At 41.8% G+C, this 12,293-nt stretch overlaps 1 protein-coding gene across 1 annotated transcript in view; it reads right to left on the bottom strand.

Annotated features, from left to right (window-relative positions):
* Nucleotides 1–12,293, bottom strand: part of LOC144751963 (nicotinamide N-methyltransferase-like) — a 78,851-nt gene that overhangs the window by 23,536 nt on the left and 43,022 nt on the right. The window contains exon 2 of the mRNA XM_078639925.1: nucleotides 3,564–3,777. Coding sequence (XP_078496051.1) covers nucleotides 3,564–3,777 — 214 coding nt within the window. The remainder of the gene's footprint in view (nucleotides 1–3,563; nucleotides 3,778–12,293) is intronic.

Genomic DNA, 12,293 nt, shown 5'->3' with positions numbered 1-12,293 from the left:
AGTTCGCTATTGGGCATCATTGCTTGGGGGCTTGACAATGTGCATGAGAGTAATACAGGCAGCCTGCAGATATTTTGTTACCCCAACAACAATGACCTCTCTCCTGTGTGTGCATAAAGTGCCTAGTGCATGCTCATAAAGGAGAAAGCACAAAAGCTTACACAGTGGACTCAGCCATTGTTTCTGCAGCCTATCATAGGCTGGGCAAAAAAGGCATAGTGATGCAGAGTTTCCACTGTTGACTTGCATATGGGACACATATTAGAACTACAGCACTGTGCCTCCCAGTTTATGCAGAAGCTGATTAACTGCAGAGCCTGGTACCTGCATTATAAGTAGAGTTGCCTGGAAATAGAATATGGGACAATATCCAAAAAATATTCATATGCAGAAGAGAGCTTGATGTCCATTAAAGAGTCAGTGAGGCTACCTACTTTTACACCCTTCAGATCCCTCAACCACAAAATCTCTTTACATTTTTGAACAGGGAGCAAGGGATTTGTTTTGCCATTGCAGGGGTATCCCAAATGCAGAGGCAAACCTATATCATACAATGGGGTCTTAAAATAGGTGAACCAAGCAATCTTCGTACAAACAAGAGATTTGTGGAGAGCTCTAATCACAGTTAATCAATGGACCACAATCTATTGCAGTACAACATAGGGCAACACTTGATAAGTTGATTTATAGGAATAATTCCCAGGTTCAGCGGTTGAGGAAAGTGGGAAGTACTCTGAGGAAGTTTGACAATGCTCCTCACAACCTTTTTCTGGTTTAACCGCGAATATTCTCTTCACCTTTTGTTCGCCAGACCCAAATGTTTTACTAGAGGCAAAGAGGCAACTCCCTGCTGCTGTGGTGGACAGTCTCCGCAGGATATGCCGCATTTTTTGTTTTTATCTAAAATTCTATGAATTTACTCGTAAACGCTATTTGGTTCCCTTTTTAAAAAGAATGACTTTTAGACAGGTTCGCGCAGCACTGGTGTATCTGTAACTACTGAAAGAGGACTGCTTACTTTTTATAGTCGGGTTTTTACAAGCTACTGTTAATTCTAGTGTTTTCCTCAGGCTTTTTTTATCTATTTAGTAACTTTTATTGCTAATCTGGTGGTCATCTTAACATATGCACTGTCACTTATATTGTTTTTATGATGAGTAACTTTTATGGTTAGAACTATAAACCAAATAATGTTTATTTTAACTGAACAGGACTACGGCATCAGCTTCCTGTTGAAGTTTTAGTAAACATCTCTTAATATGAGAGGACCAACTAATTTTATGATTCAGGCAAACCGGCAAATACACATACCACTGCACTTTTTCTAGATCAGGGCCCTGCAGCCAAATACTTGCTCTAACATATTTTTATGGATGTAAAGCCATACATTTTATTTTGTTGATGTTTACTTCATGTCCACACTCATTACAGAAGATTAAAAAGTGGTCAAAAAGTGCATGCAGACCAGTGGGATTTTGGAAATTAAGAGTGTGTCATTTGCAAAAAGTAGCTTCACAATTTTATAACTTTGGTTGCATAATTTCCAGGAAAATCAAGTGTGTGCACTAAGTAATTAATATAAAGAGTGAACAATGTCAGTGTCAGCACACAGCTCCACCGAACACCAGTTTCAATCTATAAGGGGTCTGTGAGCTCACTGCAGTATTGAGTCCATGCAACCTGAAAAGGACAGAAACATTTTTTGGGGGGCCACTCATCTTTTTCAGAAATTCCCACAGCTTGGCCCTAGGTATAGAATTGAAAGCTGTCTTCAGGTTTACAAGGACCACATAAAGATGGTCTGTTTTCCAATAAAGGGCACTGAAAGAGAGTATTTGATCCACCGTACTGATCCTATTTCTGAAACCCGCCTGGAGATCTTATAAAACAGAGTTGTTGTTAGCCAATCAAGCAGCTAGTCTAATATAAGGTGGTATAGTCTTTTCAGTGAGATGTTGATAGGGCTAATAGGCCTATATTTACCAGGGTCTTCTTAGGGCACTATTTTGTAAATTGGAACAGCCTCTGCAGTCAGCCAGAGACTGGGGAAGGGCTGCCTGCAAGTATAGAATGGAACAGTGCCTGGCTGGAAGTATGTGACCCTGATCAAAGGTTCTGAACAGAAGCGGACCTCAGGGAGGAAATCAGGGCCGGGGTCATTCTGTGCAAGGAGTGATGTTATTGCCACCATTTCATCGTCAAGATCTAAGGATAAGGGGAGACCTTCATCTAGGGGCAGACCTGAAACATTTCTTGAAGAGGCATACTCCAAGTTGGGCTTTACTAAGTACATTTTTTGGAGGTTTCTGAGCAATGATGGGGCAAGTTAGAAAGGCACTGGTGATGAGCGGTCATAAAGCGGGCCACACTAGTTTAAGAGCTGAAGGGTGTGACATCAGAGTTCCAATGGAAATCTTGGGCCACTACAAGGATGCAGTGGTGGCTCTCATATGGCGTGCTGCGGGGCGGTTGGGCGGGGGAAGGGCAGGATGCGGGTAGTAAACTAGTACATATGACAGAATGGAGGAAAGTAAATATTATGTTCCTCCGTTCTGTCATATGTCTGAGTTTACTACCCCCACCCCGCAGCACGCTATATACACATATAAAATCAAAAAAAGTGAGAAACATTCTCTACCTCTGTAAAATTAGTGGATGGCCCACAAACATTGCAATGAAAATAAACTTTTCTAATTTTCCAGCTGTTCGCTGGTATAAGAAATATCAAAGCAGAGGAAGAATAGAGTATCTGAGGAAAGAGTGGCCTCTAATGATGTTGCAGAATAGCGTTCAGAAAATATTTAATCTATCACAGTTCCATATAGTATGGGACCAGTTAGCTGTGTCTATTGAGTCAAATCTAAAACTATTAGTACAGATTTGTAAGCCATGTGGAATAAACTTGCAATGTGCAAACTTTTGTACTCCTGAAACCTGATAAAAGTAAGCTGATTAACTTTTCTCCAGATCTCAAGCAAAGTTAAGAGTAAATTACACATACACTACTCACAAGGTAATGTACCTTTGAAAATAGCCTTTAGTGTTAATAACAATGCATTTTGAATTCTTCAGCAATTAAACAAGCAATTTTTAAACAATCTTCTTACATTTCTGTGACCATACACCTGAACTCAATAGAGTTATTCAGTTTTTAGGGAAAAGGTTATGCAATACAGAGGAGAGTGGACGAGCACACATTCAAGTAGCTTGGGACTTCATGGATTCCTGTTTAAAGACCTGGTCCATGGGTGACATGACCAGATCTCCCAGCTGACAGATGTGAATTTTATTGCATCATTGTATTGGTGTGGAAGTATTTATTCTATTCACTATTCTATTGTAGTGGCCTCAGCACAACTTCTTAAAAAAAGAGACATTCTTATCAATAATTTAGAGATTTTGTTTCTTAATACCAATATTGTTGCATAATATTTATACTTAATCCCCTACTGCTAATGGTTTGAGCTCATTGTTTATGTTAGACGTTATTCTGGTACCACATTGTGAGTGTATCTGCTGCAAGTGGAAATTAAAAAATAAGTAAATCCATGACTAGTACATACCTGACGAGGAGAAATTGAGGAATTTTGTAAAAACCTGAGTAATGGTATCATCAAAAAAGTCAGAATCTTGGATGAAATATGTCTCCAGGACCTTCCTTGGATTAAAATACTTCTCAAAGAGTTCTTTCATGTTCATAGTAGAAGCTCTTTCTCTGGTGAAGCCTTTACCAACTTGAACCGGTGCTACTCGCTCCTCTGCTATATAGCTTGAAATCTAACTTTTAAATTATCTTCAAATAGAGAGAACTCTTCATGCATGTGCAAATTATTTTAGTTCCAACAAAATTTCCCTTTTGCCGCCGGAACAATGATCCTCAAATGACATAACATTTTTTGCTTGTGGCTGTTTGTGAGTTTTTACTGTTTGCAAGTTTTGCACTTTGAGGCATGATGCAACTCTGTGCAGAACATATGTCCCCAAACTCATGATGTTATGAAGAGGGTCTCAAATGATGGCCTTTGCAAAAACCTTACTCTTTGCCTGGACCAAACAGAAAAGCATCCAATGGCTCCAGTTTTTACAAGGCTTAAACTTGTACAGTTAGCAATTCAGTGCACACTAGCAAATGCTTCACAGTCCCAAGAAAATGGTCCAAAGAAACAATATTGCACAGCTTCCCCTCTTCATACAGCACATCTAGCTACTTGGCAGCTGAAAGATATTTTTGCCTCCCCTTCTCATATTCCATTTTCATGACAAACAATGTGGTTTAGAATTTGGGACTTTTATCAGAAATTTGACTTGTGTAGCATTGCCATTGGTAAGTTTACAATGTATACAAGACCATGCAAACTGGCACAGAAAGAAGTGAATTCTCCCTTAGAGAGGAACAGTTTATGGTGGCGTGAAAGACAAGAATTCAGAGATATACCATCAGATCTCTTTTTAATTGTTCATTCATTTGCATGGGAGATGTATCAGTACCTCTTGCAAACAGTAGACATCTTTGCTAATCATATTTATAATGAAGCCAAAAAACTTCCAAGCGATATATAGCAAAATAATTATGAACTATACTCTTTGCAGGATGGGGTTAATAAACTCAGACAAACCCTGATAGGCAAACTTTGCCTACACTATCCAAATATATGTCTTATTTCAGTATTTTGAAAACCACATGCTCTTACCCGATTGCAACTTTACCACGACATCCTACATTTTGAGTCAGGCTTTCCTAAACTGTACTTTTTTAATGTATTTTCTTTGTTTGTGGTGCCATCAGAATTGACGATGATGTTGCAATCTGGAAGAGCACTTAGTATTCAAAATACTGTAAAATACATATATTTGAATAGTGTAGATGCTGTTTGCCTTCAGAGGTTTGCTAGTGGGCTACCTTAATTAGTATTTTTCTCTCTGGCTTTAGTAAAATGTACATTCTTATACTATTTTCTGATGCTGCAGGATGTCAAGGTGATGTCGCCATCCACAAAGACCATGTGGTTTTGAACAAGTCTGAAAATTAAATATACAGTTACATTGTGGTGTCATACAAACATTGTACTAAATAACACATTCTCAAAATTAATATATTTGTTTTTTGTTTGATTGAAAATTACTTGTAATTACCAACACCGATAAACACAAAAATATCAATAGTCGTGAAGATGATGTGACCAGGACAAAAAGTGATGTGATTGGATAATACAGTATCTTCAAAAGAAGACCCAAACATATGTATTTTCTTGAAGGTTCTTCACTTTCCAGAAGCATTCAGAAAAGGTGGTTTTGGTTTCTGGAAAGAGATATGTATCTTCTTTTCCTAGTGCACCGTTTGGGAATGGCTTAAGAAGAAGGAGAAGAGAACAAGGTCCTTTGGAGACGGATGGAAATGTGGAGGAAATCAATTGAGAAGTTTCAGAGGAAGATAACCCTCCCCAAAGAACACAAGCATTGCCTGGCAGTTTTTTTCTCAATAATTTCATCTGCAGAGTCCAAAACAATAGCAAAGCTTGTTAAGTCATTTTGTGTAAAGGTACCAGCAAAAAGTACAGCTGCACGACAACTTCTATGATTACCATTTCAGGATGTAACACAAAAATCATTTAAAAAGATCAATGAATGAAAAAAAAAACTTGTTGAGATATTTATGTCACTTGACTTGAAGCAACATCAACACCTGGACAGAAGAACCCTGATGTGGTGGAGAACCAAACCAAAAAAAAGGGTTCAGATTTTGAAATGTAGCCATGTACTGTTTGGACTGTGGTGTTATACTATATATAGGAGAGCAGATGATTTCATTGAGGCGTGCTGCAGCAGTAACTACATTGGTAATTTTTTTTTGTAGTTTATTTTTAAAGACAAAAAAAAGATTTAAAAAACTAAAACCACAAAAAAAAAAACAGAAACAATACACAATATATTACATATGAATAGGTGATTCAATTAATGTATCTGTACTGTACAATTTATTGCATGAGTGCATGGGTAGTGCCCAGCAGATTGTAAGAATGCACATGTTGTGCTATGTGTTTGGATGAGTTCATGTGTACTGCCTGTATGATTGGATGAGTTCATGGGCATTGCATATTTGATAGATTAATGAATGTGTAGTGCCTGTTATGTTATGTTATGTTAAAATCATTTCTACCGCGCACGGTCACCGAACGGTTTCATGGCGCTCATAGACAAAGCAGAGGGATCAAGCAGCAGCGTTACTCGTAGGCTAGCTGAAAGAGATGAGTTTTGAGTAGTTTGCGAAAACCGGGCAGACTCGAATTGGGGTCGGAAGGGTATTCCACAGTACAGGGGCAAGAAAGGAAAAACAAGATCTTCCGTGCTTTTTACGTTTATATCTAGGGACACCTAGGAGGTTGTGTGCAGAGGACCAGAGATTTCTTGAGGGAATGTGACGCTTGAGGCTAAGAGAAGTATAAGCTGGGGCAAGAGCAAGGAGTGACTTGAAGACGGTACAACCCAATTTAAAAATGCATCGAGAGGCCACTGGAAGCCAGTGCAATCTCCTCAACAGGGGCGAGACATGTTGGTACTTAGGCTGTTGAAAGATCAGTCTGGCTGCCTGATTTTGTACCAGCTGAAGCCGATGTAGATGGTAAGCAAGAATCCCAGCATAGAGGGAGTTGGCATAGTCAATATGGGAAGTGATAAGAGCCATGATGACAAGTGTGAGAGCCTCAGTAGTGAAAAACCTAAAAATTTTGCAAATCCTGCGTAGATGAAAAAAGCAGGAAGAGGAGACAGCATTAATTTGAGGCCTCATAAATAAATCACTAGATATAATTACACCAAGGTTCTTCACCAAATTGACAGGACTGGGCGGGGGGCAGAGGGAAGGGAGCCAAAAACTAGAGCTCCAAGGATTGGCCGACCCTCCTGTCAACACCAACTCCGTCTTGCTGGGATTGAGCTTCAGCTGGCTGAAATGCATCCACTCAGAGATGGCAAGCATGGTGGATTGGAAGTTGACACCGGAAGAAGGAGAGGAATCAATAGGAAAAATCATCTGTAAATCATCTGCATAATTGAAAATAGTGACCGGAGTGTGAAGGAGGGAAACTATAAGGGGTTGCATGTAGAGATTAAATAAAAGAGGCGAAAGGGCAGAGCCCTGAGGGACACCACAGGAAAGTGGGGAATAGGGGGCTGAGAAAGTAGACAAATGGACTGACTGAGAGCGCTGGTGCAAAAAGGATCTGATCCAAGTGAAAGCTGTGCCCTGGATGCCCGCATTTTTGACACGGTCGATCAAGATGGCATGATCGACCGTGTCGAAAGCAGCCGACAGATCTAATAGAATAAGTGCTTGAGGCAAATTCTTATCGGCGCTTTTCCTCAGCACATCCCTAACAGCCACGATGACAGCTTCGGTTGAGTGGCCCGGTCTAAAACCGGCTTGCTGGTCGTCTAAAAAAGAAGACCCTTCAATGAATGCGCTGAGGCAACGGGTGACATAAGTCTCCAAAATCTTCCCCAAATAGGGGAGAAGGGAGATCGGCCGATAATTGCTCAGGACAGATGGATCAGAACCATGCTTTTTAAGTATGGGGACGACAAACGCCAGTTTGAAAGCATCCGGGACAGTGCCTGTGGCAAGGGAGTTGTTAAGAAGTGCCAACGGAGGACCAGGACATGCCAAAAAGGCAGCTTTCATAATATGGGGGGGATAGCAGTCGTTGGGGGATCCTGAGCTGACCGAATGTAACAAGGAGATGAACTCGGTCAGGGAAATGGGAGGGAACTGATTAAAACAACAAGGATTCGTGGGGGGTAGAAAGCAGGCAGTAGACGAAGAAGGGGGAGGGATATTGTTTTTAATAGTGGTAATTTTATCAATAAAACATTAATTAAGGGAATCACAAAGGACTTGTGAAGTTTGATGTTGGGCAGTAACACGATCGGGCAGAGAGATTTCCTCTACGATTGAGAAAATATCCTTTGTTTTGGAGGCAGAACTGAGGATTTTCTGAGAGAAGTAAGAAGTTTTGGCCAATAAGATGGATTTTTTATAAAGTTTTAGAAGATCAACATATACAGTTTTTAGTATTGGGTCATAATTACGCCTCCAATGGTGCTCAGCTTGTCTAAGGGCCAGTTTGTCCAGTTTTAATTGGACTGTAAACCACCGCTGAGCGTCGTGAGGGCGTTTAGTTTTAGTCGTTCTTAGCGGAGCTACCGCATCGCTCGCATGTATCAGCCACTGGTCGAGGGCATCAGCCTGGGCAGATGTCGAGGGGATGTCACTGGGGGCTGTGGTAAGTAAAATAGAATGAAATTCAGAGATATCAGCTCGCTTCCAGTTCCGCGCAGTGAAGTTAGTAGTAGGTGAAGGATGGTAAGGCAAGACAAACTTCAGTGAGAGGGAAATAAAAAAGTGATCCGACCAAGAGCAGGAATATACTAAGGGAGAAGAAATATCGAGATTGGCCGTCCACACTTGATCGAGGATATGGCCCTTATTATGAGTGGCCACAGGGATGTGCTGTTTACAATTCAGGCCAAGTAAAAGATCCGTGAATGCTTCAGAAAGGCTACTTTCACAGGGGTCTTGCGGCCAGTAATTAAAATCGCCAATGATAAGAATTTTGGCGGAGTTAATAACTAGCCGAGAAATAAGATCACCAAATTGATGGGCGAAAAGGGGCATATTATCGGGGGGTCTATAAACAAGAACACAGATAAAGGAAAACTTGGGAGAGGTAAATTTCAGAGTGAGGATGTCAGTTTTGGGGAGAGTAATAGTTTCCAGGATGGTAAAATTATATTGAGAACGGATGATAGCAGCTACCCCCCCACCTGCTCTACCCGCTGCCCTATTAGACTGTAAGATGTAATAGCCTGTAGGGACAGCGGCATGGATGTCAGGGGTAGAGTCATCAGTTAACCAAGTCTCCGAGAGGAGAAGAATGTCAATATTGCTATTATCCAGCAACTGAAATATTTCAAGCTGGTGCTTCGCTAGCGAGCGGGTATTAAGGTAAACTATTGACAGGGAGTGAGGTAATGATGGTCTAACAGCGAGTGGCATAATGGGAGAGTCACTACAAGTAATGGGAGTATGCACATCAAGTGTATCTAAGAGGGAGCCATGAGAGGTCAAAATGCCGCAATCTCGAGCGGCGCCAATGGCACGGGGATCGGGAGAGCCGGAGCGCTGAAGGGTGAGTAGGTCCTTGGAGGAATAGGTGATACGATGGACATAGTGGGAGGCCGCTGGACGCGGCCGGAGGCGGACGGGCGCAGACGGGCTTGACTTTGGCGCAACTTCGGCGCGAAGTCGGCGCACCCGCTACGCTCGTCCGCTGCGCTTCCGCCAGAGCCTCATAATAAATACACCGGAGAGAGAACTACTGGACCGCTAACCTGCAGGATGGAGGGGCAGGGCGGAAGTGGTGCGGGTAGTGACGCTCAGCCTGAGTGATTGTATGAGTGCATGGTTAGTGCATGCATAATGGGATGAATGCATGTGTAGTGCCTGGGTGATTAGATGAGTGCATGAGTGCATGAGTAGTGTCTGGGTGACTGGATGAGTGCATGATTAGTTTCTGGGTGATTGTATGAGTACATGCGTACTGCCTTTGTATATGGATGAAGGCATGAGTGAGTTGTTTGTGCTTTACAAATACTGTACTGATTTACCTGTACACCCCCTGTATAACAACTTCTAAGCACCATGTACAAGTTGAACAGGTGTGGCACAGCGCGCAGAGCAAATGACTACACAGCATCGGACACACAGTTTGAGCTCACGGTTTAATTCCCAAATCAAACAGCAGCTCAATTTAGCACCATGACACTCTAGGCAATACCTCACTTAATTTCCGTACCCAGAACTTTCAGACCAGTAGGGGTCAGTAGTTCAGCGGCTTTATCCCCGAGTCCGGCACCAGCTCAGTTTATGCCCCCAACGCCATCAGACCTGTAGGAATGAGTAGTTTTCACTTTACAAACATCACATTGATTTGATATGCTTGAATTTACCTTCGCACTCCCTGTATAACACCCACTAAGCACCACAAAAATGTTACAATGTTCGAATCAAAAGTTCCTACGAGTAGGTATAACTACATACTGACACTACTTGGATAGATGTGACACAACGGCCAAGGCACATGAGTTCACAGCATAGGACAGTTTGGTCTCATACTTTAATCCCTGTGTCCTGCAGCAGCTCACCTTAGCAGTATCAGACTCTAGGCAATACCTCAATTAATTTCCATAGCCCAGCACTTTCAGACCGGTAGGTATGAGTAGTTCGCTTCAAACCCCCTGTATAGCTCATCCTAAAGACACCGCAGAGGTTACAGTGCTCCTTTTTCCACTTACTCACTTCAACGGAATGACAAAATTGCTGCCAACACTTCCTAGTTGCAACTGCTCACACCGCTCGCAGCCAATAAGCAGCAACGCCTCAGTCAATCAGATGGCAGAATTCCCATATATCGATGTCCGTAAATTTCGATATTTCTCCAAAATTTCTGAACATATTTACACCAAATAAACAAAAGCTTGCTTTCCAGACCAAAACCCTTCTCCCTGTCAAATTTGGGGTAATTCCATTCACCCGTTCAACCTGTAGCCTTGTCTAAAGTTTCCTATGGAAAATGCATGGAAAAAACATGTTTTGGGACCCCCCTTTTTTATCTGCCCCTCTTGACGAATCACCCCCAAAACGTTCAACATAGGAGCTGATATGAATAAAGAATTAGTATTGAAAATTTCATGAAGATTCATCAAACAACGTCAAAGTTATAAGCAAAACAAAAAATTCTCTTCCTTTGGAATTTTGATCCTAACTAAAACTACCTAGGAAATATATATATATATATATATATATATATATATATATATATATAGTTATATATATATATATTACCTACTGGCGGTCGCCAGTAGGTATATATAGTTAGGATTTTTTCTCTATGGGATTTTTGAAAATTCTATGTCTAATAACTTTGGCGTTTGTAGACGGAATTGGCTGAAAGTTTCAGGAAAATGGCACATTTTGTTTCTGAGCAGCCCTTGAAAATTTGGGGGGGGTTCGTCAAGGGGGGGCCGAGAAAAAAGGGGGGTCCCAAAACGTGTTTTTAACATTGAGTTTTCCATAGGGCGGTTGGCCTCACTTTTAGCCCGAACGGCTGAATGGATTTGCACGAAACTTGGCAAAATTGTAGGGACTGGTAGCCCGATGTGCCTTTGCTAGGTCTCAATATATGTGCTCCAGTGGATTTTGAGAAATTAACGTTCAAAAAAAGATATATATCTGTAACAGCGGACCAGGCAGCGCTCCGGTTCGCGGACTTTTCGCGGTACGGAGCTTTGTGAAGCGAAGCTGATTGGTTCTCCGGCGTCTGTGAACATTCCAAACAGTCCGTAGTGGCCGCCATCTTGTCTCTCGGTAGGATCGAGAGACAAGAGGAGGCCAAAGCGAAGGGGCAAATGACCATAAGGGGGCATAGTAGATCCTCGCTGACCCCCTAGGTTTGATGTGGAGGTTTTAAAAGGGCCCCGCGGGGCAAAAAAAAATAATAATAATAATAATCGAACGGCTGAATGGATTTGCACGAAACTTGGTAAAATATTAGGGACTGGTAGCCCGATGTGCCTTTGCTAGGTCTCAATATATGTGCTCCAGTGGATTTTGAGAAATTAACGTTCAAAAAAAGATATATATCTGTAACAGCGCTCCGCTTCGCGTAACGGAGGTTTGCGAAGCTGATTGGTTCTCCGGCATCTGTAAACATTGCAAACAGTCCGTAGCGGCCGCCATCTTGTCTCTCGGTAGGATCGAGAGACAAGAGGAGGCCAAAGCGAAGGGGCAAATGACCTTAAGGGGGCATAGTAGATCCTCCTTGACCTCTTAGGTTTGATGTGGAGGTTTTAAAAGGGCCCCGCGGGGCAAAAAAAAATATAATAATAATAATCGAACGGCTGAATGGATTTGCACGAAACTTGGCAAAATTGTAGGGACTGGTAGCTCGATGTGCCTTTGCTAGGTCTCAATATATGTGCTTCAGTGGATTTTGAGAAATTAACGTTCAAAAACAAGATATATATCTGTAACAGCGCTCCGCTTCGCGGAGATAAAATTATATCTGTATTACCTAGCTGTTGCTAACACCAGTTAGCGACGGCTAGTAGGAGATAGCGACCATCTTGGGCCCCACTTTGCATGTGAGTGATATTTATCACTAATGACATGCAAAGTGGGCATGCCAAGATGTTAGCGACTGGAAACAGTCGCTAACATCGCTATCTCCTATTATCAA

This window comes from Lissotriton helveticus, chromosome 4_2, assembly GCF_964261635.1.
Source record: "Lissotriton helveticus chromosome 4_2, aLisHel1.1, whole genome shotgun sequence".
Classification (NCBI taxonomy): Eukaryota; Metazoa; Chordata; class Amphibia; order Caudata; family Salamandridae; genus Lissotriton; species Lissotriton helveticus.
Note: the sequence above shows the minus strand (reverse complement) of the source record. Positions and strands in the feature narration are given on the sequence as shown.